Source organism: Botryllus schlosseri, chromosome 13, assembly GCF_051294905.1.
Source record: "Botryllus schlosseri isolate E-star chromosome 13, Bs_hap1, whole genome shotgun sequence".
Classification (NCBI taxonomy): Eukaryota; Metazoa; Chordata; class Ascidiacea; order Stolidobranchia; family Styelidae; genus Botryllus; species Botryllus schlosseri.
In genome coordinates, this window is record NC_137248.1 from 12,548,150 (window position 1) to 12,576,129 (window position 27,980).

Below are 27,980 nucleotides of genomic sequence, written 5' to 3' on the forward strand. Positions count from 1 at the left end.
TTTGAACGTACAATAATATTTTTTGAAAAGACGGATATTCATGTATATGTGTGCGATAGGTAGAGCTTGTATCAAAGTGCTGAGCCAGCAAAAGATCTGCTGTTTTCGGCTGAACATTTTGGGGCCAGCGACCATTTTCCAATTTTTGATCCATCGGTACCACATCTCCCCTACCTATCTTGAGTTGTTTACCGTAATCTCTGGGAAACCATGTAACCTAGTGGTTGTCAATCGTGGTGCCGATTGGACTTCTCATGGGCGCTGCAAGAAAATGAGTTATAGATAGTTGCAATAGACTTCTATAAAATAAGAACTAAGGACGGATATGAGTAACGTTTGCGAAGCTCATGACTTTTTCAAACTTCTGTATACAGAATACCATGACCAGCAACTAGGCCGTAATATTAAAGGCGCACTGCGCTCTAAATATGATCTGGTGTCAAATTAAAGTCGAAAGTGGTAATAAATCTTTAACAGAAACCATTTTTCAGAAATCCAGTGCATTGTAACCGCAGCAACAGATTTTTACGAGTGTTCCTATTGCACTCCATCTTTCTCTGTGGTATCGAGGTCACGCATTATCTCTTCTTTACCCTTTGCGTACCGTGTGTCACTTAGCCTACTGTATAAACCGCCGATGATCATAAAATAAATTTCTTTCGTAATATCAGCTGACATCTAGACCTATTTAAAATGACGTGCCTCTAATATTCGGATTCTTTCGCGTCGATACTGTGCAACGGTGACGTAATACGTGTCTGAAACTACCCGATGACCGATGACGCGCGACGCCAATACCACAGAAACTGCTGAAGTGCACATCGTGAAAATAACATAGCTGCAGGTTGAATACGATGGCTTTCTGTGAAAAAAACGCAGATGCCGATATTTTTAGACTTTGAACTTTCAATTTGAAAGCACGAGATATTTAGATTCTAGTGCCCCTTTAAGTAGGGTTACCCTAGTCCTTTAGGAGAATTTGTCCTCTTTTTTCAGTTTTCCGGTAATTGAAAATGACATCCGAGGACGCCTAAATGTCCTCCTTTTTTACATTTTGTCCTCCTTGACAGCTTTTACAACTAGTGTAATGAACAGGGTTAACTGAAAACCGGCATAAATGACGTGAAAAATAGGTAATACGGACGTTACAGCGGGTCATTCGGGAGTCGAGTGGTATGGTGCCGCAAAGTATTTTTTATTTCCAATGGGTGCCGCGAGGTCAAAAATATTGGTGACCTTTAAACTAACTCTCAATTAACTATTCCTACTCCGAGATTTACGGAGGGAGATCTCTATCCATTTGCTGGCATACGATTGCTTCTCAGTAAGAGATCAAAACTATACTGGTTTTGGCGACCGTGTGATAGAAATTGCGTGACCTGTTTCTGAAATGGCTTGTTAACATCAAAAGATAGATAACGTAATTATCTCAATATACTCTTATCGAAAAGTTATATTATTGGAATAATATGTCACTGTCAGTAAGTGAAGGGCCAGGCTCACTTGAAAGTATGATAACGCGTCATCTTTCCTTCTGTCTATTAGCGAAATGGTTCGTCCACAAAACCCACAGTCTTAGCGAAGAAGTTTATATTAACACCGGTGTACCACCCGTGACATACGGATGGGAGTATGCACCCGTGATACACGAAGCCAGATCTAGGGATGGTGTGAACCTCTGAAAGGTTCAGGTTCGTGTGAACGCGAACGTGAACCTCATGATGTCACGTGATGTCATATTACTAATTCTAACCCTACATTTCAGTGAAGTGATATATAATAATGTACAGGATACCTGGCCACATAATGCCACAATGCTCAAGTACATTCTGAATTTTTAATCGTCGCCAAATGTATCAACTGGAGCAATCAAATGATGTATAATAATCTCATAAAATCAGTATCTTCCATCGATTTGCCAACAATTTCGACGAGGACTTGCAAGGGAATATAAGCTTACGCATTAACGATCTAGGCCAGGCCGGACTATGTATTCGGCATCTGAGTGTTGCTACGTTGATATTGGGCAGAGTGTAAAGCGAGTTTTACCCCATTAACAAGTTATACAGTAGTAGCCAACAACCCAATCGCACGGATTTGTTTTTTCTGATATAATAAACATATGAAATCGACATGGACCCCATATACGCTTGCTAGATGTAGCGTATTTCGCTCTTGATGTTGTGTGATTGTGGGTCAAGCTCATAACAGAGAGTCACTAAATATTCACAAAGAGCATTTGGATATTTCCAGCAGACTTTTATAACAAAGCATGGACCTTTTTGAGATTGTCAAGGTGTATGCTCGTTTAGCGTAGATTTTTTATGCTGCCAGCGTCATGCATAGAGTGCCTCGCTGTTGAAATGCAATAAATTTCAACCAAAGATGTTATAATGACGTGAAAATTGTAATGTATGAAAAAGGTTCACTGTGCAGAACCTACCAAGGTTCGTTTGTGAACGTGAACCTCTAAATTTCCAAGGTTCACGTACAGAACGCGAACGTGAACCCCGCGCTCATACCATCCCTAGCCAGAACCTCTCTCAGACTTACACCACGCTATAAATCAAACACAGTATTTCAAGGCAAATGATACTTGCTCGTAGGGACGTTAGAGGGTATGTACGTAGTGGGAAAGTAGGATTTGTCTCTGCGATATGATTCTGAGTACGGTCAGTAGGCAAATGCTCGAGCTCGACATGACAACAGGTCGGCCAGAATACGACACCTCCGCGAATAACCGCAATGCTCCATGGTGGCATGGTTAGATAACGCAGCATGGTCCCACTTTAATTACCAAAAAATCGATCTCTAAGTTTCAAACCTTTGCTCTGGCTATCTGAAATAAATTCGAAACCATTATAAATAAACACAAGAGTCACATGAATCGATCGTGTTAACGGACTGCAGTAGCATATCTACAAGAAGATATCAAACAAGCCCGCAATTCGCACGAAAAATGCACAACAGGCAAAGTAACTCTTCTCATCTACCGTAGTGGACAACTCTTGCCTCTATCCGCTATGTTACAACTGAAATTAATGGAGATGGTATCAGCTCTTTGAAAAGGATCACGTGCATCATCGTCACTGGTCAAAAATGAGTTTTCTCTGCTCTGCGAAATCTTGGTGAGATCTGCGTAAGCTGCTGGCTCGGATGTGTACTGCCCGACACCCACTGCGAGTATCTGAAAATATAGCGGTAAATCGGATGGATGGTCGGAAGGTTACAATGATTGCTACCGACTCATTATTCTTTGAATAGAACATTTGATTTGTAAGTCCGTCAGCAGATGATCAAAAGGCTAACCTCATTTAGGTTGCGATCTATCACAATAAGAGAAACAGAAAACGTGGCAGCGTACTCACATAACTATTAATATTTTAAATTTTCATATATTTAATAGCCCCGATTTTTATAGAATGTATGTAGGTCAGAGATGGTGAAGAAGTAGTCATCGTCAGTACACAAGTACAAATGAATGTATCAATTCACATAATAAGTAAAAAACCGGGTATCCCAGCCCTACTGTCGCCTAAAAAAACTGAAACTGTGGGGTAAGAGTGGAAGTAGTCCCAAATCATAACCACTTGAATAAATAGAGCATAAACCTACAATTGTGCACTCAGTTTATGGTGCAGTCTCGCTTGATTCGATGTATATGTGAGTGCACATGCACATACAAAGTATCCCGGTTGACCGAGGTCAAGCCAAATCAGTTTGGAACCTGACTCGTAAACTAAATCACGCCGCTGAGGTGCCTGTCCACCAAAGTATAGTACAGTACACCCCGAAACGAGATGCGAGCCCATAGCTCGAATGGGCGCGGAGTTATTCTAATGATAATGCGTACTCGTGTGTTTGACACCGTCTACGCATTTTTAATCATTTATTCGACATGGTCAACAATATATACGCAGATATTCTATACTTACATTCACTCCGTCTCCAATATTAGAAATTTCACGGGCAATCCTTTCAGAGGTATCTGTTACCGGGCCATTTCTCTTCACGACATACAGATATGGCTCTAGCTCTCTGTTATAGTTTTTGAAAAATCTGTCCCGTACGTACCCGAGTGCCATTTCAGTATCTGAACCTGCAAAATAGTATGGAATTTAACGTGTACGGGATGTTAAGGTAGAGTGAAACTAGATTGTAGTAGTACAAAATGTTGGGATGGTCAATCGCTTTCAATATGGGTGATGTGGACAGGTCCTAGAAACCAAAGAGCCGGCCTGTTGAAATGATTAAATGCCGCTAGCTTATCACGACAAAGATTAATGAATACATACACGTACAAGTTTGAAATAGTCATATTCAGGAATGACTTACTGAGTACCATGCGGGGAGTGGTACGGTATGGTATGGAATGGAATGGAATTGGAATTTCCCATACTCCATACCCGCCACAATCGTCCCATACCATACTTGAAAATTTTCAATACCATAACAACATTCTTTCATACCATATTTGATACTTTTTCCATACTTTCGCTACTTGCCTTACCTCTCAAGTGATATTCTATTTTTGATAAGTGGAAATATTCCGGCGTTTATATTCTAATTATTTTGGATTAAATTATCCATTTAAACAGCCCTGATACATCAATAATATCCCCAGGTTCTTTATATTATGTGTCGCCAGCAATGTACGTTTCCTAATCATCGACGCAGCACGTATAATATATACACACGGGATTATTTGGAAATCGCAACAGAATCTTATGACATGTAAATCTAGTGTGGTAACGCCCTTCTAGCAGTAATATCATCTGAAAAATTACATAAAATAAAGATATTGTCAAATTATAAGATTGGGTCCCAACCATTTTTCCTTATTCCCCACAACCTGAAATCTATATTTGCACCCTTTAAAATTGCTCTTCCAATAAAATTTGCTAAGACTTTGTTTGGTAAAGACTTGCTATTTGGTGAAAGTTGAGGCCCCCAGAATTGAGCAGCACGCAATAAAATTGATGAGCAGTGAACTGATAACATTAGACGCAATGCTGTGCATCCATAAAATGTATATGTAAGTAAGCCGACCAAAAAAGGGAAGGGTTAGGAATTTCTCCAAATGTACCGAGGTAGCATCAATTTACATGTGTTAATGCCGAATAATGCATGGGTCAGATAAAGTTCCTGGTGTTGACGAACTTATGCGTATGGTAGATAAGCCGCCATAAGCTACACTTCCGAACGCTACTATAACTCGAAAAGAAATAAAATATCATTTAATCTGTAACGATTCCGGCTATGCTATCAATTAGCGAGTCCGTGATCTCCCGTAAATACATATGCATATGTATGAACTCTCATTAAAACGAATCAGATGATTTCAACCACACCATTTCGCAGAAGAATGAATAGCAACCTATATGCGGGAGATCGCGTGCCGCTGTCCAGTTGATTCTTGCTAATTGAAGGCACTGATAATAATACGAATTGCTGAATTGCAAATGAGTTACGAAATATTAGACATACGATCGGCATTTCATACAGACGTTTAATAAACGAGATTAATCATATAAAGAATTGTTTTACAAGTGAGTCTATTCCCTACCAGAGCCCTCTAAATTCCCCACAATTGCATGGGTGATTCCCCACCGTTTGGAAACCATTGCATCAGAATATATCATACGATATAAGTCTACATCACTACAATCATTTTGCGACATCGGATCAAATGTACATTTCCCACGCCAATCTGTGGGTCACACTAATTTTCTCGATTATCTAGCCAACTTGATGGTGCCCATTCTTTTATCAGAGATAAGCAGACAGTGAGCGATTTTTGAGGTATGCAATCAATTTGACAAATCGAAAAAAGAATCATTGTCATGGTTCTGGCAGAACTGTCAGAAAACTGTCAGAGTATGGAAAAAGTATGGAAGTATGGAGAAAACGTTTCATACCAACTTGCACATTTCCATAATCCATACCGAAATTTCATTCCATACCATACTAATATACCATGCCCTGACTAGATTACTGATTAGCACGGTAATTGATGCCGAAAGGTAGAACAAGATCTTGAAATACATGAATCACGTCGACTTGCCATGAGTGCCACGAGATCGGATTATTGTGAATAGCTTGAGGCCAGGTCAAATTATGTTTGGTGCCAGCAATGTACTGTAAACATTTTGATACGCGGTTCTGCGTATAAACATTTGAACAGCAACGCATGAAGCTGAAAGACCATCATAAATATGGCACTTTTATCTGTTTATAGAGCAGGTAATAACGTATCAACAATGTAGGCCTATATCAAAGGAAAACATTTTTAATACACTGTTTTATCCGAACCTTTGAACAGTAACGAATTAGACTCAAACACTATAAAATGAATTTCCTGTTTGTGTATAGAAAAGTTATTTACGGATGCTGGAGCTTGCTATTCAATACTTAATTGCCTCATTGCGCATTATTTAGCATGTATATTCCTATGCATACATCATTGTGTTAGCTGTATAGCTGGTATGACACTGATTACGGAGTTGAAATTACAATCGTTTGAATATGATTCAATGGTAGGCTACAACCGTTGACTCTTTTTGTCTTTCTGCTAATGCGCGTCTCTCATTCATGGGACGACCTATATTTATTGCAAAATATTGTTGAGTACATTGAACTATGTCTATGCTCTGTCCTAACCAGTGGCATAGCCAATAGGTGGCTTGTGATGGTATAAGAATAGTGAAAAGCGTCAATATACTATTCTTATGTTTATCAACAGTATACTTATCACTTACGTTCAAGGAAGGTAGTATCAAAATATAACTCATATAGTACCGATCAATATTATATATGAGTTTGTAACCATTGGACTACATGGTACTTTGATGATGCCATTAGGCAACAAAAACGAGTGATGGTAGATCAGGCCATTTTATTCGGCTTTTCTGATTGCCACATTGCATAGCTGCAAGAAGTTTGAATTCAAAAGCCATGTTATCGAAATTGTGATTTCACATCGGGAATGTTCGGACATTCACAGGTGTATTGCTAACTTCAATTTGTCCAACCGAAGTGATTGCTACCTTATCTTTACAACATACGAAACAGCGTGTGCCCACTCACTTGTGCCTCCGACTTGCGGGTTGCCTTGAATTTTGTCACGGAGTAACTCAAACAGCGTATCACGGCCGTCGACACCACCGATGTAGACTTCGGGAATAGAGTTCGTTTCATCAATGCCATCGTCGTATAGCACAACAGAATATCTGATGTTGTACCCGTCCTCATACATAGAAGTCATAAACTCGGACTGCCACTGCGATATTGTAACCCAATGCTCTTCATTCCGCGCTGCCGTCTTGTCAATCAACGAGACGACCAGGATTTCCTGGTTTTTACCGCAGGACACGCAGCATACGTCCTCGGTAACGTTCCAATACGGCTCGCCTCTCCCTATAGACCTATTAATGGGTAGGCATTCCGCAGCTTTGTTATCCTTTGTGGAGTATCTGGCATTACATGTAAGAGTCATGATGGTTCCTACATTGAGTCCGTCGCTGTATCTTATCACTCCATTGGCTTCCGAGCCGAATATGTCTGCGCAAGTGTCTTTTCCGCAAGTAGGAGCCGAATGGGACCACTCCCCTACTTCGTCACCATTCCCATCTTCTCGGCATTCAGAAGTAATGCGATTCCTTTCAACCAGGGCGTATCCATCGTTACACTGAAAGTCACATCGGCTTTTGAATATATTACTGTTCGTGCACGACACTGCGCCGTTACTGGGGTCGGCGTGCGGGGGGTTGCAACGGATTTGCACGCATATGGGTGCCCTACGAGTCCACCTACCCACACGGTTTCTGTTACCCACGCATTGTGTTTCTACAGTGTTGCTTCTGGTACCAGACAAATCGTAACCTTCGTCACACGTAAACTCGCACACACTGTATTCCGCATTTGTGTCGTTGCATGATACTCTGCCGTTTTCTATATCGAATCTTTCTGGTTGACAGGTGATTTTCAGCTTGCATGTTGGAGGGTCGTCGGTCCAGCGTGGGCTACCGTCATTACTGACGCACTGGATTGCTTCCACTCCATCGAGCTCATAAGATTCTATACAGGCAAAAGAACAGTCGCTTCCAACCTTCTCGCCATTAGTGCACTCGTCTATTCTATTAGGATCTGTCGCAAATTCAGTACAGTCTGGATCAACAACGCACTTCGGTTTTTGCGTCCATACTCCCTTGTCATCCTGCCGTGCACATTCGACAACTTCTGGACCGTCTCGCGTAAAGCCCTTTCCACATGTTATATTGCACTTCGTTCCCGTATGTCTGAAAGGCACTCTTTGCGGGTGAGGGGAAGGGTTCGTGCAAGTTTTCTTCCCATTTGCAACCCTAAAAAAGGGGCATTTCACAATCAACTGACAGTTTGCCAGTCCCGGCTCCCATCGCGGCTTCCTGTCTCTTTCGGTCTCGTCGTCGGATATGCATTCAAACACGTTTTTATCCAATTCGTATCCTTTCGCGCATGTCAACGTGCATACACTACCCGCATTGAGCTTCTTGTTGGTAAAACAATTGAAAGTTCCTTTCACATTTCTTATTGTTGATAATCTCTGGCATAGTGTTGGAACTGTGCCTAAAAGGAATAGCGTGCAGTATCAGTCAACTTCAGTCAAGTTGTTAGCGGTGAAGCATATAGTTTGTGCGGCAGTAGAGTACTTTGATATTATGGGCTGCTTCCACAATGATGAAATATTGGATCATGGCCAGGTATGTAGCGATGATGGCGGAGAGTCAATATAATAATCACAAACGGCAATGTGATATCTCAAGCAAAAAATATCGAGAATCGGTTAAACTTCGAGTATGCTAAGTTCATCTCGGTCTTTTGCTCATGTTTCTTTTTTTCCTGTCATTTTGATACAGAGGGTTATAGAAAATGGACATCCAAGAAATACTGATCAAAGATAGTATGTTCAAATTCTGCCTCGTTATCAGAACATTCACAGTGTAGAGCAGTGGTGCAGTGGTTCTCGACCTTTTTGACGTCGCGAACCGGTGAACCTTCAAAATCCAAAATTCACTCTAAATTTAATCACACAAATGCCTGCGACTTCTATGAAATATTGAAAACTTATTGATACCTTTTTGATGCTATATTTATTTGTGGTTTTATTGAGGTTTCTGTAAGGTGAAGCTCGCAAAGTCCTATGGTAAAGACCATCACTAACGTGCTTGTGATTTTTCGGTATTCTTTGAAAGAAATGTTGCTTTACTATATTTACTATAGCTTCTATTATACTGCAAAGTGTCGCTTAATTGCACTTTCGTAATTAAACGAAGTTTGCTTAATGGTCTCCATAGGTTTCACATATAACGAAAACTAGTTGTAGGGCGTAGCCTACTTATAAACAGTTCCATATAACTCTTGCATCATTGTGACGAATGACCAAAGTAGACCATGAGCTTTCTAATGGACAAGCGCCCATCTTTTTTAATTTTGAAATTGACATTTAAATTCTAAAATATGTGGTGGACCGACAGGAAACTTACCACGGACATGCACCGGCCCGCGGACCGGCGGTCGAGAACCACTGGTGTGCAGTAGACTGAAGAACCTTTCAAGGTTCGTTTGCGAACACCAGCTTCTGAAATATTGACATTTGCATATACATAACATGGACATAAACAGAACTTTCGAACCATCTCTAGCAACTAGGTCTTGTCCACTTGCAATACTATTCGAGAAGCTATGCCGTCAAGTAGGGATGGTGTGAACTTGAGGTTCACTTTCGCGTTCTTTGTGTGAACCTCGTAAATTTAGTAGTGCATGTACACAAACGAACCTTGGTTGGTTCTGCACTGTAAACCTTTTTTCCTATATTACAATTTTTCACGTCGTTACAGCATCTTTTTGTGGAAGTCTTTTCATTTCAACTGCGGGCCAGTTTGTGCATGGCGCTGGCAGCCTAAAAAACAACATTAAACGAGCATGCACCTTGTCAATTTTAACAATTTAGCTTGGTTTGTTATAAAAGTTTGCTCGAAATATCCAGCATTCCGTTTGTGAATATTTCGTGACTCTCTGTGAGCTTGAAGCGTAATCACAGTTCACACAACACCAAGTGCGAAATACGCTACATATAGGTAGCGGTGTTGGGATGACTCGAGTCATGACTTGACTCGAGTCAGACTCGAGTCAACTTTTTCGTATGACTTGACTTGACCCGAGACACTTTGAAAAAATGACTTGACTTGACTAGACTCGGAGCATCAAAAATGTGTATTGAATCGTGGCTCGGATCAAAATTTACGAGTCAATTTCAAGTCATTCAGTAAGTGGTGTCGAATAAATCACTGTATCTTGTGTATGCTCAGATTGTTCGAGATACGCCGGCGTCACTTGTGAGAACAACCAGTCATTCACTGATTGTACGTTGCAAGGGCCCTCCATTGTTAGATCACAAATAAACTGACCGCAAAGTAGAAAATTTATCTAAATAGCAATGTGTCTCTGTTTCTTAGACGGCTCAATGCTTACGTTGCACAGTGCTCACATTTACCAATCCTCTTGTATGATTTAAATCGAACGAATATATTGTGTGCGTTTATATTCTCGCGGATGTGTAGATGGGTAGTGTAGGCTATTGTACCTTAACAATTTGTTTCAACTTCCCGAAGCTTCGTAGTAGGTCCTATATTTTGGCTGATAAGAACTATAGTATGTAGCTGTACAGTTACTCACGTACTTTATTAGCAGTTCTACGTGTGCGTGAGGGATACACCGTCTTTATGCCTGTATATTTAACTACATATTCGTTATTTAATTGAGATAAATGAATAATTAATCTGTCTTTCACACAGCTAGCAAAATGTAATGATTTTGAATCATCACTCATACTTCGAAAATTCAATTTGTCTTGAATTGTGACTTAACTCGTGACTTGACTTGACTCGACTTGACTCGAGTCGCCTCCAAAAACAAGTGACTTGACTTGACTCGAGTCACATTTGAAAATCGATTGAATTGACTTGACTCGAGTCCAAATCTGCAATGACTCGAGATGACTCGTAACTCGAAGGTATTGACTTGATCCCAACACTGATAGGTAGTAAGCGAATGATGTGTATTCAAGCAATCAATGAAAGTGATGAAGAATAAGCTGTCCAATGTAAAAAAATCGAACAGGCGTAAGGAGGGATCTTATTTTTTTAAGTTTATTGTATCATTAAAACCAAATCCGTGCATTTGAGCTGTTGGCTACTTGTTAATGGGGTAATATCAGATCTCAGAAGCAAGTATAGAAACCTCTTTTATACTTTGCTCAGTATCAATGTAGCAATAGTCAGCCAGACGTCGAATACATTGTTTGTTCAGCTTATATTTCCTTTCCAGTCCTCGTTGAAATGGCAATGTGACGGAAGATATTGACTTTATGGGATTATTATATTATCTGATTGTACCAGCAGTTGATACGTTTGGTGACGTTCAAAAAGTCAGTCTGTACTTCAGCCTTGTGGCAAAATGTGTCTTGAGTCGTCGCTAGGCATCGTGTGCATAAATATGTCACTTCACTGAAATGTAGGGTTGGAATTAGCAATAAGACGTCGAGCGACGTCATAGGTTCCCACAGAACCGTTAAAAAAGGTTCACGTTCATATGCACCTGAACCTTGCAGAGGTTCACAGCATCCCTATTTCTAAGGTATATTCATTTCTGCTTTCATTTCTCCTTTATTTTGTGAACGATGGCGTAGTGTTTGGATGGGTTGCCTTCATTTTGATGGCTGAAGTTGGTTTAGGGGCCAGTAGTTTTGAAACATATCGAAAATGTCCTTTCGTCTTATACCTGACCATCACCAATTGTTTTTTAATCAAATTCCGGAGGACTATTGTTTCTAATTTATATAGGATCTATTCTATAAGACTTCTACCCATACAATGTGTATTACCTCGGCAAAAGTGTTTCCCGGAGTTGCAATTAAAGCGATTACAGCAACATATGCGCCTCTCCCTGTCCCTCCTGTCGAATTTTTTCTGTGATACAATAAAATACAATTCATGAAATGCTGGTTTATTATAGGCCTGTTTAATAGACTATAGTGCATAATCCATAATCTCACACCAACTTACGTCATCGAAGACAGGCCTGGTAATGACAGTACAAACAAAGATAAGCTACTAAAATCTTGCCTAATGTTGGTATGGAGTATTCAAAGCAATGTTCCCTCTAATTTTTCACGAGTTTGCGCGCACTCACCGACTCACTGCGCGGTGCCTTGTCATCATTTCGGATTTTCTGTGACCACTGCCCAGCTTACATTTTCTGTGCGCAGAGACCGTGTCAGCACTGCACAATCGCGCAAGTGCGCAGCTTACAGGGAACATTGATTCGAAGGTATGTCAAACAGATTATCAAAATATAGTGATAGATCATCAAGTTGATACATTCCGAGACCTCAAATTTGAAAATAACCTCCACTTTGTATATGTTACCGCTACTACACATCCTATTACAATTTGCATATCTAGATTCGTGACAAAGGATTCGGATGGATCGATTTGGCAAGACTCGCCGTTCCTGCAGATGTTTTATTGGAGTGGATCCCAAACTAAGACCACTTAAATAGGATAACAGTGAATCAAAGTATGTCAGACTGATTTGAAAGCGTGGTGTGGAATTACATTGTGAAGGCGATAAACAGCCCCGACACCACGCCCTATTGCAGTTGCTGTGTGGTTGATAAGATGTGAAATTGACCTTATCAACAAATATAATGCCCAGATATTTAACTGTTCTATGTGTATCGAGATTTGTGTTTTAATTGTAATCTTCTGCAGCTCTCTTTTGCATAGAGCATGGAAATTACTACTTGTAAATCAGTTTTCAGATGCATTTCCATCACTGTTATGGGAGAATGAATCAGTAGATGAGCATAGCTCCATGTCAGCTCTATATTTCGAAGCTCTCACTATATGGAGGCCAAATTTGGCGAGGTGGAAAATTATGGGTGTAGAGACCCTACATATCGGGGAGCATCAAAATTAACAAAATGAAAAATAGTTCAGCTCAGTGGCGGCACGTGACCATATCGGGTGGTGGGGCAATGGGTGCGCGCTATGTTTGTTGTCTTGATAACATCTCAACTCACAATGGTTTATTCCGGCGTCACAGACCAGACGCTTCAGTTCGCGGACAATACACGCGCGCACACTCTCGTACTTAGCAATGGAGACTGTGACATAACACATACCACTTACTGTCTCAGTAATTCTGCTGCGAAATCGATGCTGGAAAACATATTACCGAATATGTGTAGTGTGTAGTGTGCATGTGCATGCCTCTTCTCTACTTCGCCTAGGCCAATGCGGGTGTCTGATTTCCAAGACTACTCCAAGCCGTTTCGACACCTTCATATATTTTCATTGTATCGCATTTTTGTGGTGTTTTGAATTGAAGAAAATGATAATAACCTGATACAACTACCTACTTAGAACACTGTTAGATGACATCATCGATATGCACGCAAACTCATCTCTAATTTCGGTATGAAACAACGTCAAAGTCAATGCAGACCTACAGCGAATTATGCCTAAAATATTGAGGTAATGCCTGATCAAGTCATCAGCTGTTAGTCGACTTCGGAAACTAATTATCTATCGCACTTGACAATGCGGATTGTTAGCAAATGGCTCAAAGGCTGTAAGTTCACGACAAATCGACATAAGAAAACATAAAATTAAATAAATATTACCATTACCACACTCGACTTTAATAACTCAAGTAGTTTTCCTCTACTTCTGTTACTTACTCAAGCAGATCTGTTTTTCGTTATTTCTACTTCATAATATTTTTGAGCTACTTACTTACTTTTCGCTATTTTAAGTTTGTAAAGTAGAAGTAGTTTAATCCCCTAATAAGAATGATAGCCTAAGAAATTTCGGGACTGTTTTCACGAAGTACCAACATTTAGTTTTCATAAAAGTCATGTAATACCAAGAGTTTTCGTAGCGCCTGGCGCATAGTACATATGGAGTGACAAATATGTTTAAACGAAAGTATCGCTAAATATAATTTAGATACCGGGTTGCATGGTTCCATTCACACCGCATTGTCGCCTACATCAAAATTTCATCACAGTAAGTTGGCCCCCATAACGCTTGAAACTGTTGTTTCGCAATCTAGCAATTACATATTTTACCTAGCAGCCCATGACGTGTCCTAATCTGGAAAAGCGGACTTTGACTTTTTTAACGTTAGACTTGTTTTAGCAGACCACCGTTGAAAATTTCTGGACAAAAGACGCTTTTTAGAAGTAGTATTTGTATTTTTCTTTCAATTACTAGTACTATACGTTGAGTTAAAATTTTAGTTTCAGTTCTTTTATCTGGAGAACATACATGTTGAAGTATGAAAACAAGTGTAGTAATGCTTCATATTTTCCGAAAATAAAGCTATACACTATATGGCATTTTAACGATCTGCCATATTTTTAATCAACTTATATACTAATCGCGCGAAGTGCCGTATCCGACACAACTTCTCCGTATTGCTCTTCGGCTGAGCTAGGGGCCTTATAATATGGGTCTAGTTACTTACTTGAGCAGTTTTAAAGTCACTCAATTCTACTTCTACTTCAATTAGTTTTAGATGGCTTTTGTAAGAAGTATTTCTACTTCTACTTGAGTAGCTTTCTTGACTACTTTGATCACCTCTGGGCCAATGCCCCAGATGTCCTATAGGAAGAGCCGCCACTGGTTCAGCTGTAGACAGTGCCGTGCAGTCAGCAGGCGAAGCAAGTGACACATCGGCCGTCAGGAAGAATCCAGAAAAGTCATGAAAACTTTCAATGAATATTGGTATTTTTCTACCGATGTTACGTAATTTAGATACTAATTGTTTAAAAATATAGGACTAAAGAAGAGGTGTATAGCGCAGATGAGCCAAACCTCGCTTGCGTTTGCACAGTTCATCATTAACAGCTCAGAATTTATATCAACTGGTATGAATCGCATGCTATAATCACACTGATTCGGATAATCCAAAATCCAAATAATAATAATGTCAGAACACGTTCCTCGTACATTGACATCGTATAGTGAAATAATACGAAGTGAGCCACGAATTAATTTGCATCATCCATTGTTGGCATAATAATTTGACAGTCGTAGCACAGTGAAATAATGCTCTATCAATAAACCAATTCGCGCACTGACAGTGTGGTACGAAGTAGCGTCGGTAAATATCTTCTTTTTCTGATGTCCTTGATATTATGAATGTAACCGCGATCAATAATAGCCGAACAAGTACATGTATTTTCCATGCCTTCCTTCAATTGTGAATACCTATCGTAGAATAGTCCTACGAATCGTTAAAACGCCGATGGGACATGAAATAAAAAGCAGCCAATTGAATAAGCTACCCTTTTAGGTTTATATATTTGTAATGTGCAGTGTTGGGATGACTCAATTCAACTTTTTCGTATGACTTGATTTGACTCGTGTCACTTTGCAAAAATGACTTGACTTGACTTGACCATACTCGGCGCTTCACAAATGTAGATTGGCTCGTGACTCGGAGCAAAACTTACGAGTCAAATTCAAGTCGTCAAACAATCGGGGATCGATTAAATAACTGTATCTTCGGATTGTTGGCGATGTCACTTGTGAGAGCAACCAGTCATTCACTGATTGTATGTTTCACTGATCCTCCATTTTTATATCACAAATAAAGTGACCGCAAACGAAATGATCTCAGATTACGTTGTCGTAGTAGCAGTAGTAGATCAGTGGTTCCCAACCGAGGTTTCATGCATTTCTCACGTACCACAGACATAAGTTACGCGCGCCGAAGGCGGTCAAATGTTTCCACAGTGCTGAGCTGCCGAAGACAGCGAAACAGAAAATAAACAGTCCATTTTAAGGCGCAGTAGATGATTTCTACAGTAGATCCATTTGGAATTCTCGTGGTCAAACATATTAAAACGGAATTGGGTTAGGTAGGAATCCAAATATTTACGACTAGATCTCTTCCCTGCAGGCCCTCACTTGTCGGATTGCCCGTACCCACGACGACGACGGTTTCAAAAAATGCGCACCACAGGTTTGGAACCACGGCAGCAGATTAATCTAATGGCAAAGGATCTCTGTTTCGTATACTGCTCAGTGCTTATATATATATATATCGGCTTTCAATTAAATAAAAGGGCAAAAGAAAACAGGAAACAAAGGAACATCAAGATATCAGTTTTGGGCCCTTATCAAGCGCCTCCAGCGTGGGCGGTCGTGGGCGTCTTCCAGCGATAGCCCGCGTTGCGCTAGCTCGGTCTCTATTGTTGAGCGCCATGTGGTTCTATTCCAGCCACCTCTTCGCCATGGCTCCGTCGGAATATGGTTGATGATGGCGGCGGCTGGTTGATCGTCTTGATGCCGCACTAGATGACCGATTAAGCGTAAGCGTCGTTCAGCAGCCAGCAAACGGCATGGGACTGTTTTTGTGAGTTTGCGCAGAGCATTGGTGGATATGTGCTCCGAGTGGTGGATGCCGAGTGCGTTGCGGAGGAGTGCATCGTAGTTGGCGTTGAGTGTCTTAGCCAGCTTTTCTGTCAGCGTGAGTGCTTCTATTCCGGAAAGAAGAACCTGCTCGACAGTGGCACGGAAAATGCGGGTCTTGAGTTGGGGTGAGGCAATTGAGTGGAAGAGGCAATGTAGCCGTCTTGCCGCGCCCCAGGCCTTTGCTCGCCTCGCCTTCAGTGCTTTTCCAGAGTCCGCGACGTCAATACCGAGGTATATAAAACTCTTGACATTCTTGAGCCTGACTTCTCCCAGTTGAATTGGTGTCGCGTTCTCCGGCAGAGCTGGTATGGCCAGAACCTCAGTCTTCTTGGCATTGATCTGGAGGCCAATAAAAGCGGCGGCGGCCTCTAGTTGGTTGATGAGGCGCTGTGCCGACGCGGTATTCGGGGCAAGCAAGGCGAGGTCGTCCGCGTAGGCAAGAATACCTTCGTGGATAGCCTCGCGAGTCGTACGCGTACGCGTTCCTTGCCGTGACCGCCATTCAAAGAAGTCCGAGTTGCTCAGTGCTTACATTGCGCAGTGCTGACCTTTACCAACGTTCTTGTATGATGTAAATCAAACGAATATAGTTAATGCGTTTATATTCTCACGGATGTGTGGATGGGTATTTGTACCACGTGAATTTGTTTCAACTTCTCGGGCTATCGTATTCGATCTTTTATTTTGGCTGATAATAACAGACTGTAGCATGTAGCTTTGTAGTTACTCGCGTATTTTATTAGCAGTTTACTTGTGCGTGCGCGATACAGCGCCTTTTTGCATGTTTAATTGTATATTGAACTTTATATTCGTTATTTGATTCAAGATAAATGGCTTGTTAGTCTGTCTTTCACACACAGCTAACAAAGTGTAATGACTTTGAATCTTTACTCATGCTTCAAAAATTCAATTTGGCTTGAATTGTGACTTGACTTGACTTGACTCGAGCCAACTCCAAAAAACGACTGACTGAATGACTTGACTCGAGTCACCTTCGAACATCGATTGACTTGACTTGACTTGACTCTAAATGTGCAATGACTTGAGATGACTCGTGACTCGAAGGTAGTGACTTGATCCCAACTATGGTAATTGGTAATATTAATGTACAGGTTAATAATGACTATAACTTCTATTTGTAATTGAGTAAAAATTTACTGTGTTCCGTCATACTCCGTTTGTGCTGAATCTGAATTGTCAAGCATCATATCATATGACCGCGGTATAATTCTGATGTAAGTCCAGTTTTTGTGTTACATGTTGTGCGCGAGCATACACACTCTTTTCGCCTAGAGTGCGTATATAGACACAATTACGGTGGATTGCGTAGGTATATATACAGTAGCCATGGACGCAGCCAAAATGGAACTCTTAAGCGACAGTTGCAAGTGGCGGGAGGGAAATAATTCCAACGATGGCGTGATGTCGGTGATCCAGTGTGGCATAGCTACCGGCTACTGTATAGCTTGTTAATGATGTAATATCGTTAGCAAGTATATATACCTGTTTTACACTCTGCTCTATATCAATGTAGCAATAGTAAGTCCTTGTTGAAATTGTTTTCAAAGCGGCTGAAGATATTGATTTTCTGGGATTATTATATCATTTGATTGCCCCAGTTGATACATTTGGCGACGTTTCAAAAGTCAAGATGTACTTCAGCATTGTGGCGAAATGTGGCCTGAATCGTCGCTAGATCGTGTACAATAATAAATCACTTCGCTGAAATGTAAGGTTGGAATTAGCAATATGACGTCACATAACGTAATAGGTTCACGTTCGTGTTCACACAGAACCTTTCAAAAAGGTTCGCGTTCACACGAACCTGAGCCTTTCAGAGGTTCATACCATCCCTAATATAAACGTCTACATTATATATTCCAGTCGTAATAGCAACTAAACAATTTTATGCATCTTACGCTATATATAGTTGCATTTTCCTTTTCACAGGTCGATTTTAGCCGGCACCTCTTATTCACACGTGGATACCCATCTGGTCGATAGAAGTAGGTCGTCTGGCACACCTGATTCTGTTAATGAAATGATTCAGTAGTCGTTGTTTGTGATATTCATGGTGCTTTTCGACTATAAAATGGTCATTTACACCAGGTCGATATTCATCGTTATGGTTTCGTATCTGTCAAGTTGTAGGCTTTTGTAAGAAATCGCTTACATGGAGCACATTGCGAGGAGGGGCCCAGCTAATCCTCCAACACTTAGGCAAAGGAATTGACCTATACATTGCCGAGAAGAAAACAAAAATTACTCTCCGCCACCACCATTTGCAGTTCGGACACATGTTGCATAATATATAGTATATGAATTTATGATCGTCCATATGCGTTCCAGGATTCATAATACACGGGAAGCACATCTAGAATTGTGCCTCCAGATCATTTGTTTACACACAGAGCGGATTGCTCGTTTCAATGTCGATGGGTCAACAGAGGAGCGGTAAGTATACATTTATATATTGTGGTATGATTCTCCAAGACACTGAGAATACCTACTCATTAAATCAGCTGGCGGAAGCCTATATAACGCTCTTTTGATTGTGTCTTATGACTAGGGCAAGTTTCTGCAACATTGGCAACTTTTTTACAGCTTCCGGCAGCTTCCTAAATACTCAGAAGTTATATAGTGCGGTGTTTTAAGCTGATTGAAAGATTCTTATATTGCAACTTTTTGCAACTTTTCTCCACTCTTTTCATGCAACTTTTTGTAACTTTTTCAAGTTTTTATGAAGCATTTTGCAACTTTTTTCGATTTTTCATGCGCATTTCAGCAAGTATTTTCGATTTTCAATGGCAACTGACTTTTCACTGCAAATAATTTGCACTGTATGTAAATAGATCGCTTGATTATTTCATTTTCGTTTAAATTCGAGGTCCTTTCTGATTTGAACTAACTTCAGGTTAGACCGCCAAAAATTATAGTTTCACTGGGTCAAATCGTCCAGGCAATTGATTTTATTGAAATCGCCAACACTGAGATTGAGTTTTGCTACAGTGCCTTGGATACGGATCGATTGGAGTGTCACATGCCCTGATAATCTTAGGTAACTTGTCAATAAATGTAGCTATTTAGCGCAACTTTGTGAAAAATAAACGCAATTTTTTACTGTATCTTTTAGGAAAAATAAATGCAACTTTCCACGGATTCGACTGCAACAAAACCTTGCCCTACTTATGACTCTCGGGGATGGTGAAGTTGACGAATCCAAGCAGTACGATTCTCACGAATTAAAATCTATTGTAATATTCGGTATGATTTTCAAAGAGAAACAAACATTCGTGCCGCCATTTGCAGAGTATGCAATACATTTATGCAGAGTAGCGTATACAATACATTTATTAGTGGCGTGACCATAACTTGTGGTGTGATAGTGCTGTCACTAGGGTTTGATTAATGGACAACGGCTCTTCATGCACGAGTTTCTGGCTTAGTAAGTATTGGTCAGAGTGTATGCATCGTGTTAGGGAAAATAGGGCCATACCTATGCTCACATTTCATTAGAACTAAGATCTGATATCGTGGTAAACTATCCGCCGCGTAGAATTAGGCCAACAACATCAGCCCCTCACAGACAAAAAATTTCGAGTTCATTTGGTTATATCAGTACTTTAGATATAACTCATAGTCAAAGCGAGTGATCGCCGTTACCAGAGCACAACAATCGAATTTCGAACTGTTGGGAAAGTGGATTTGTGTGTTTTTATCGGTAGTGACTTGTACTGATCGCACCGCGACCCCACGAAGTCAGACCAGTTTGGGCTTGATTGGTCCGCAGACAAAGGACATAGAAGCATGTGACATTTGGGCAGGCGACACCTAGGCATGAGCATACAGTTTGATGTAATGTTTAAGGTTAGTGTCGTCTCAAAGTAGAGACTTATGAATAAAGTGATTTGAGTAGGCTGACTCTAGATCTCCATTCTCTACTGGTACGAAGCAGGACGATCAAGTGGACAAATATCTTGATAAAATATTGTTGAAAAATTGCTGGTAATATCCTGGCAAGACCAATTACTCCAGTAAATAACCAATAAATGAACAGATCAACAAAAACAGACAAAGCTGGCTACTGTCACGACGTCGCTTACGAAAATAAACACACGTTCGCTCCAAAGCAGTCCAAGTGGCGAGTGAGCCATAAAGAAAATAATATCCACCGTGAGTTAGGTTATGGTTATATTTGATGTTAGATCGTTCAGGGTTGTAGTTAGGGTTTGGGTACGAGTTGAATTTTGGGTGTAAGGATTACGTTTTCTTTTGGGGCTATTAAGTCGCATGCAACTGTCGCGTGCTCAACTGTCGTTTTTTATTGTGTAACATGCTCAAGTGTCGGCAAACCGGCTTTGTAGGAGAGGGTGTCATAATTAAGGACCGACAGATTAAGTATCGGTTCACCGATAACATCGAGTTGATATCCAACTTTGAAAGAAATATCGGTATTGGCCATTAGAGAAAAAAAATATCAGCAATTTTCCTAACGTCACAGCATTATAGTAGCGAGTCAAAACTATCATTTGCGACTGACATATTTCTTATAGGTTCCAGCTTTCAGGTGCACAAACAGATGCAGTTTTTCTAGTTTATGCCACGTCCAGTCGTCCAACCATAGGAATGACTGTAAAGCAAATAAAGGCTGGAGAGTTTTGGAAATACGTCTTCACCTTGGAATGTGTATACAGTATACTCCAACAGGTGGCGACTGTGTATTATGGCCTTGCGGCCCCTCGTCGTCATCCTGGTCCGTACCGGATTTTCGCTGGTGTGACAAATAAATGATGGATTGATGTCCTATATTTTGAATATTGGCTGAATATATCAGGGTTATCAGTATCGGCTCAAAATCGGCTGTAATCGTAATATTACTTAACTCTTTACACAGAAATATGGTGCACACGACGAATCTCATGTATAGTGAACTACCGTTTCGTATCACCATGACGTCACGAATCTTCCATGATGGCATCATATTTGATTGAAATTGCTGTAAGGCTCCTTGGTATCAAAATTAAAAAATGTAGGGAAATATGACGTAAATGTCCCAGACGCCTGCATTAAACGGCCCCATAGCTACAACATGAATTTACGCTTATTAAGAATATATGCTCGTTATAAACTTTGCAAGGTTTTACAAGCAAATTTGAAGCGAATCTGCTAAATATGTAACATCACATTGAATGGACTGAATCTCACAATCTTTATATTTTGGTCACAATTTCACCGACACGAAGCAAAATCCTAGGGATGGTGTGAACCTCTAAAAGGTTCTGGTTCGTGTGAACGCGAACCTTTTTGAAAGGTTCTGTCTGAACACGAACGTGAACCTCATGACGTCACGGGACGTCATATTGCTAATTCCAACCTATCCTTCAATGAAATGATAGCCTATATTAATGTACACGATACCTAGCGACGATTCGGGCAGCATTACGTCACAAAGCTGAAATACATATTGACGTTTTAAACGCCGCCAAATGTATCAACTGGGGCAATCAAATGATATAATAATCTCATACAATCAATATCTTCCGTCGCTTTGCCAACAATTTTGACGAGGACTTACCAGGGAATATAAGGGAAGGAAGGGACGTAGTTTATTTTTGTCTTTGATGTTCTTGCGGCATATACACCGACTCATGATATACACACACACGATCTGCGTATATGCATACCATACCATGAGTAGGCTACATGATGTGCATATGCCGTCGGGCAAGGAAGATGCAGATTATAGCCTTGTAGCAGGGTTGGAATGAGTCGAGTCATGATATAACTCAAGTCAGACTCGAGTCACCTTTTTCGTATGACAGTTCGGAAAATGTATTCGGCGTCTGAGTATTGCTACATTGATATTGAGCAGAGTGTGAAACGGGTTTCTATACTTGCTCTCGATATTACCCCGTTAACAAGTTATACAGCAGTAGCCAACGCCTCAATCGCACCGATTTGGTTTTAATGATCCAGTAAACATATGATGTAAAGATTGACCCCATACGCCTGCTAGATTGATTAATGGAATAAGCATCATTCGCTGACTAGGCCTACGTAGCTTATTTCGATCGTGATGTTTTGTGATTGTGGGTCAAGCTCGCAGTAGAGAGTAAATAAATATTTACAAACGGAAAGTTGGATATTTCGAGCAAACTTTTGCAACAAAGCAAGTAAAACTTTTGAGATTGTCAAGGTACATGCTCGTTTAGTGATGATTTTTTTATGCCTATAGCGCCATGCATATAGAGTGGCCTGCAGTTGAAATGCAATAAATTTGAACTAACGGTGTTGTAATGAAGTGAAAATTGTAGTATATGAAAAAGGTTCACAGTGCAGAACCTACCAAGGTTCTGTTGTGAACGCGAACCTCTGAATTTCCGAGGTTCACACACAGAACGCGAACGTGAACCTCACGTTCACACCATCCCTACAAAATCCGTCCCTCAAGGATGTATTATCAGGCTTCATTTGATAAACCGGTTGCTCGTCCACATCAGAAGTAATAAAAGGATTCGTACCTCTCCTTCGCATGTCTGTGGTGGCGTCTTTTTGCATTTCTCGGGCGTACCTTGGCATACAGGGCACTTCAAAGCTATGAATATATGCAATCTTTATAGTATACGTCTTTCATTGACATCAAACTGATGGATGGATGCAAACCTTCGCTCAAGTGGAAAGTTAAAACCAGGTGGAAGATCACAGTCGTTAGTATCATCCTGACCACGGTGTCACATTAACAAACTGCACTTGTCTCTGTCTGTTCAATAACTTGGGAAATGTTATTATAGGCCGATGCCAAAGGCATAGAATGCGAACGCGTCAGCTTAATTGCGAACTTGATACCATAAAAACTAAGAGCTCTTTAGTATACGATACCGCATTGACCGGCGGCGAATCGCAGTTTTCAATAGTCGCGCCTGTTCGCAATAATACTTTACTGCGACAAGCAAAATGATTGACTGTAGCGGATATAAAAAGTGATAAGTGGAATTAGTCTCGTCTGAGCTATGCCGAGTTGATTCGTGCATGCCTACAAGATTTGCTCTCGATCATGGTATTTATTTATAAATTTCACAGTCTGATACCACATGCAACTCTTTTCATTTGTCAGTGTCATATGAATTAACTTCTCTCAAGACTAATTTAACTTTATGAGCACGTTACAGACACTCAAATCATGTTATCGTGTCGATGGGTAAAGTAAAGAGGAAATATAAAGGCGATTTCAGTCATTATAATTTGGCAGTTTTACAAGAACCATCAGCTGCAGCCATTCGTTTGTCCTTCTTCCTGCTGTGGGAAAACTGGTGTTAAAATACCCAATACTAGGGAGGGTGTGAACGTGAGGTTTACGTTCGCGTTCTGTGTCAGAAGTCAGCTTGGTCAAGTTGATGATTTACGCTATGGTCCCCTGCCCCACGTTTTCCCTGCCAGCATTTCCTCTGCAAATATGTCCACTCTGATAAAATGCACCTAGATAATCAGCTATGCAATGTCTGTGGAGTCGGAGGATTCGTCCAATGATAGGTGGCTAAAGTGAGTCTATACGCGGCAACGTGTTTCAGAACACTGAAATTGCTGTTACTCTTCTGATGACGGTTGAATCAGATAACTGTAGCTTCGAAATTTGTCAGGTGATGTTGTCCTTGCTGTTAAGATTCTGAAGCAGCGAATATTCGCACAGTATGTTAAAGTTTTACTGAAATAACACATTCTCTAGCATATTTCTTGGGATTCGCGATATACTAAGCTATTTGAACGATTCGTGTGTAGCGTCGTCGGCAATTTTTACAACGCCTCTAAATAGGGATTTCCGGCTTGACACCTAGCTGGTAACGTTTTCTAAGATCACGCGATATGTATAACTATACAGAAGAAACTGTCGTGGTATCATTTTAAGCTTCTGCGCTTCGTTACGACAACTGTTCGTCGACAAATATGACACATCGGTTTTCCATTTATATCTGGGAAAGCAAATTCATTTTTATACGCAGAGTTACATTACAAACCCAGTTTAATTTCCCGTTCCATGATCTTGTTTCTGTTCAAACCATTCGCGGTGAGTGAAACACTCTTAAAAGTGTACTACGCTACAACGGGAATCTCTTCGAACAAGAGTCCAGCCGGATACCGATTCAAAACAATATCAATCAACTCGAGCATATATCAAGAAACTAAAACACAACTAAGAATGAGTAGTCAATTTCAATTACAAATACAATTAATATGCAATAATACAGAGTCAGTAGTAATTGCGCTCATAATGAAAGACGTCGCGGGCCGCAAAATAACCGTCTGCGGGATGCCGGTTGAGAACCCCTGCGTTAGAGTTACATCCGAGGGGTGTAATGGATTTTGTATGCCGGTATCTTAGGGAGGTACACGAAAAAATAACTCACAACATCTGTGGGATATATTTCCATAAGAATTGGTTGTTTGACTCATTTACACCCATTATATGAGGTGTGGTATCACAATTGCATATTAATAGTTTTATTCTTTTAACATTCTATTGATACACTGTCAATTTTGTGCACGAGTATAATCAATATGTAGACGGATCTGTAATGTTGTAAATTGTTTTCATGGCTCAGCGAAAATTTGGGGTTCCGGGAAGGCTCGCAGATTAGCGTAAGAGTTCGGTGCTCAACAGAATAGTAAAGGTTATATCAACCATACAGCAGGCCTATATTCAAAGGCTCGTTTACGAACGCGAACCATAGGTTCGCATACCATACCGAACATGATTGGAACGTACTCACGGATCCTGCGGGTAGACCCATCAACTGCGAAATCTCTGATTGGCACAGTATAGATTGCTAAATTGCGGAGCTCTATTAACTTACAGAACCTTGTGAACGTGATCGCATATATAGACCTATCCCAAACATCGGGTACTAAATGGATATTACCGCTAACAGATGTGGGACAAAAGCTGTACTGCGTGAAGTAGAGGGTGAAACAACATGTTGGGATGGTCGATCGCGTAGATTTAGATATAGGGTCCTACTAAAAAGGTTACATTGACAAGTCTCGGAAGAGCACGACGATGATGCGCATGCGGAATCATCATACATTGCAGTGGCGGCTCGTCCTATAGGGCAACTGGGGCATTGCCCCACCTAAAATTCTGTTCAATAACAATTTAACCATTTATAGACGCACAGCAATCAATATATACCGAGATCACAGCGAAACCCGCGTTCTTCTTGTGCTTTCGCTTGCAAACGCCCATACGTAGCGAAGTCTCTGCGAAAATCGAATTCTCTTCTGTGTTTTCGCTTTGTGAATGCCTAGCCGGGGCTTGCCCCGGTAGCGCTCATAACAAGCTTTCACTATCTATTCTCTCAAAGCCGCGCACAATAAAGAAACGGTGATTTACTCTCTCCTATTCGTAAAATGGCCGAGCAACCGGGGCAAATATGCTTGCTCGCCCCGAAGGTGTGATGTAACAATCGTATCTATATCTGAACTCGGTTACCGTAATATGCGTTGAGTCGACCTTTGCTGGAATAGGTCGATTTTGACGGTGTTTCGCACCATGATATTTCTTGAAACTTGGTATGATATGCCGTGAAGGTAGTATTTAACACTGCTCCAAGTTTCAGGCTTGCTACTTAAAGATAATGGTAGTAATTCCGTTTCCGAAGTTCAGTGTGTGCTGATCTATCATGTACATAGTAAAGCAAACAGATTTTACTCAAAAGCCGGTATTGGTCTCCATTGATTTTGACGATGTTCTATACCGAGATCGGTCATGACATTTGGCACGATAAGTGTTAGTATCGACCGCTGTAACAAGTTTTAAGTTTGTCACTGAACTATGTGGGTGGTAATTTCGTTTCCAAAGTCGAGTAAGAGCTGACTCTTCATTTATCGCCAACAAATTTACGCAAAAGCCGTTATTGGTCTCTATTGATTTCAACGATGTTCCATACCTAGATCTGTCATGAGCTTTCGCACGGTATGTCTGGATTTTAGTATCGAACACGGTGCCAAGTCTTAAAGTTGACACTCAATGATTGAGGCAGTTATTTCGTTTTCGAGGTCGAGTATGGTAGAGATGCGCGCTGTTCTGATACTTAGCCTACCTACGTCATTGCGGATCTCACGCAATAGCCGGTGTCGGTCTGTGCTAATCTATTGTCTGCGTTCCATAACGAGATCGGTGATGATATTTCCAATGGTATATCTCGATGATCGCATGAAACAGCTGACCAAGATTCTCGGTTTGCATTCAAATATTCACATAATTTTATGTTCGCCAATGTCCATTTCACTGTGAAATTGTGGCCTTCAAACCATTTGCTTACAATCCCCTGTCAAATGCGATAGCTATTTCATTTTCGATGTCGGCTAACATCTGATCATAAGATCAGCCTATTCCTCGATCTATTTTACTCAAAGTTCGGTGTTCGTCTGTTTGTATTGATTTTGACAGTGTACCATACCGGAATGGGTTATGAGATTGCGTATGCTACTTCTCGATGATTTCTTGTAACAGTATACTAAGTTACGGCTTTTATTCATGTATTTATTGATTAGTATATTTTCCAACGGCGATTTCGCAGCAGACTTATAGACTGTAAGCCGTATGTGTTGTGTCACAGTCTCCAGTTTCAAGGCCAAAATGTCCTATGATGTTCCGAGACCGAAGTTCCGAGGCTGCTGTCCTTAGTTCTTCAAAGACCATTCAAATTGATCTTCTGGATTCAATATGACAGGCCCAATCTATGAGATAACAATTGCGTATGTGTCCGAACTCGTTGACCTTTCCAGTTAGGCTTACGCAATCTCTCGAGTTCTAGTCATTGGAATGAGTCAGGTCAAGTCAAGTGCGAACATGAATCGTATTGAATCTTTGCTCCGTACGTAGTTTACGCAGTTGTCTTTAGAGCGAAAATGAGAGGTCTAGAAGTTGTCCAGTCTATTGATCCAATCGTACGCCGGGTGCCTACGTTTTGGTTGCCTATTATCACCTGGTCGTAACCAGAGATGGCCACAGTCCGGTTCAGGAGCCGGAGCAGGATTTCAATGTTTTTTTACCAGGCCGGACTGGATCCGGATTTTGAATTTGGGGTGACGGTCGGATTTTAGCCGGATTTTTTTGCTGTGATATGATTAATTAGCATTGTTCTGGCAGGATTTTTTCGGATTCCGAACTGGACATTCACCAGCCGGATTTCTTTGGACTATGAATTTCCAATTGCCAGCCGGATCCGGATAGATTCGGATCCCGAAATTTTGGAATCCGCCCATCTCTGGTCGTAACCACCAGCTCAGTGGTCGTAACACACCAGGATCGTGTACGAAACACTTTCGGACGGGCTTAGAAAAATTAGGGTCTATCGATTTGCGTAATCTATAACTATACCATGAAATCATAACGCATGCTACTAAGGATGACCTGATACTTGATTCGTGGCATAGGGACGATTCTTAGTTCACGTACAT

At 40.8% G+C, this 27,980-nt stretch overlaps 2 protein-coding genes across 2 annotated transcripts in view; both read right to left on the reverse strand.

The window, feature by feature from the left end:
• Positions 1 to 27,980, reverse strand: part of LOC145453504 (B-cell receptor-associated protein 31-like) — a 457,607-nt gene that overhangs the window by 300,676 nt on the left and 128,951 nt on the right. The window lies entirely within an intron of this gene.
• Positions 2,879 to 23,426, reverse strand: LOC145454149 (complement component receptor 1-like protein). Its single transcript, XM_080332170.1, has 7 exons — positions 23,187 to 23,426; positions 23,045 to 23,118; positions 18,443 to 18,553; positions 11,921 to 12,005; positions 7,087 to 8,604; positions 3,936 to 4,099; positions 2,879 to 3,187 (listed from the first exon to the last, which is right to left on the reverse strand). The coding sequence occupies exons 1-7, from the start codon at positions 23,239 to 23,241 to the stop codon at positions 2,990 to 2,992; spliced, it is 2,205 nt and encodes a 734-aa protein (XP_080188296.1). The 5' UTR covers positions 23,242 to 23,426; the 3' UTR covers positions 2,879 to 2,989.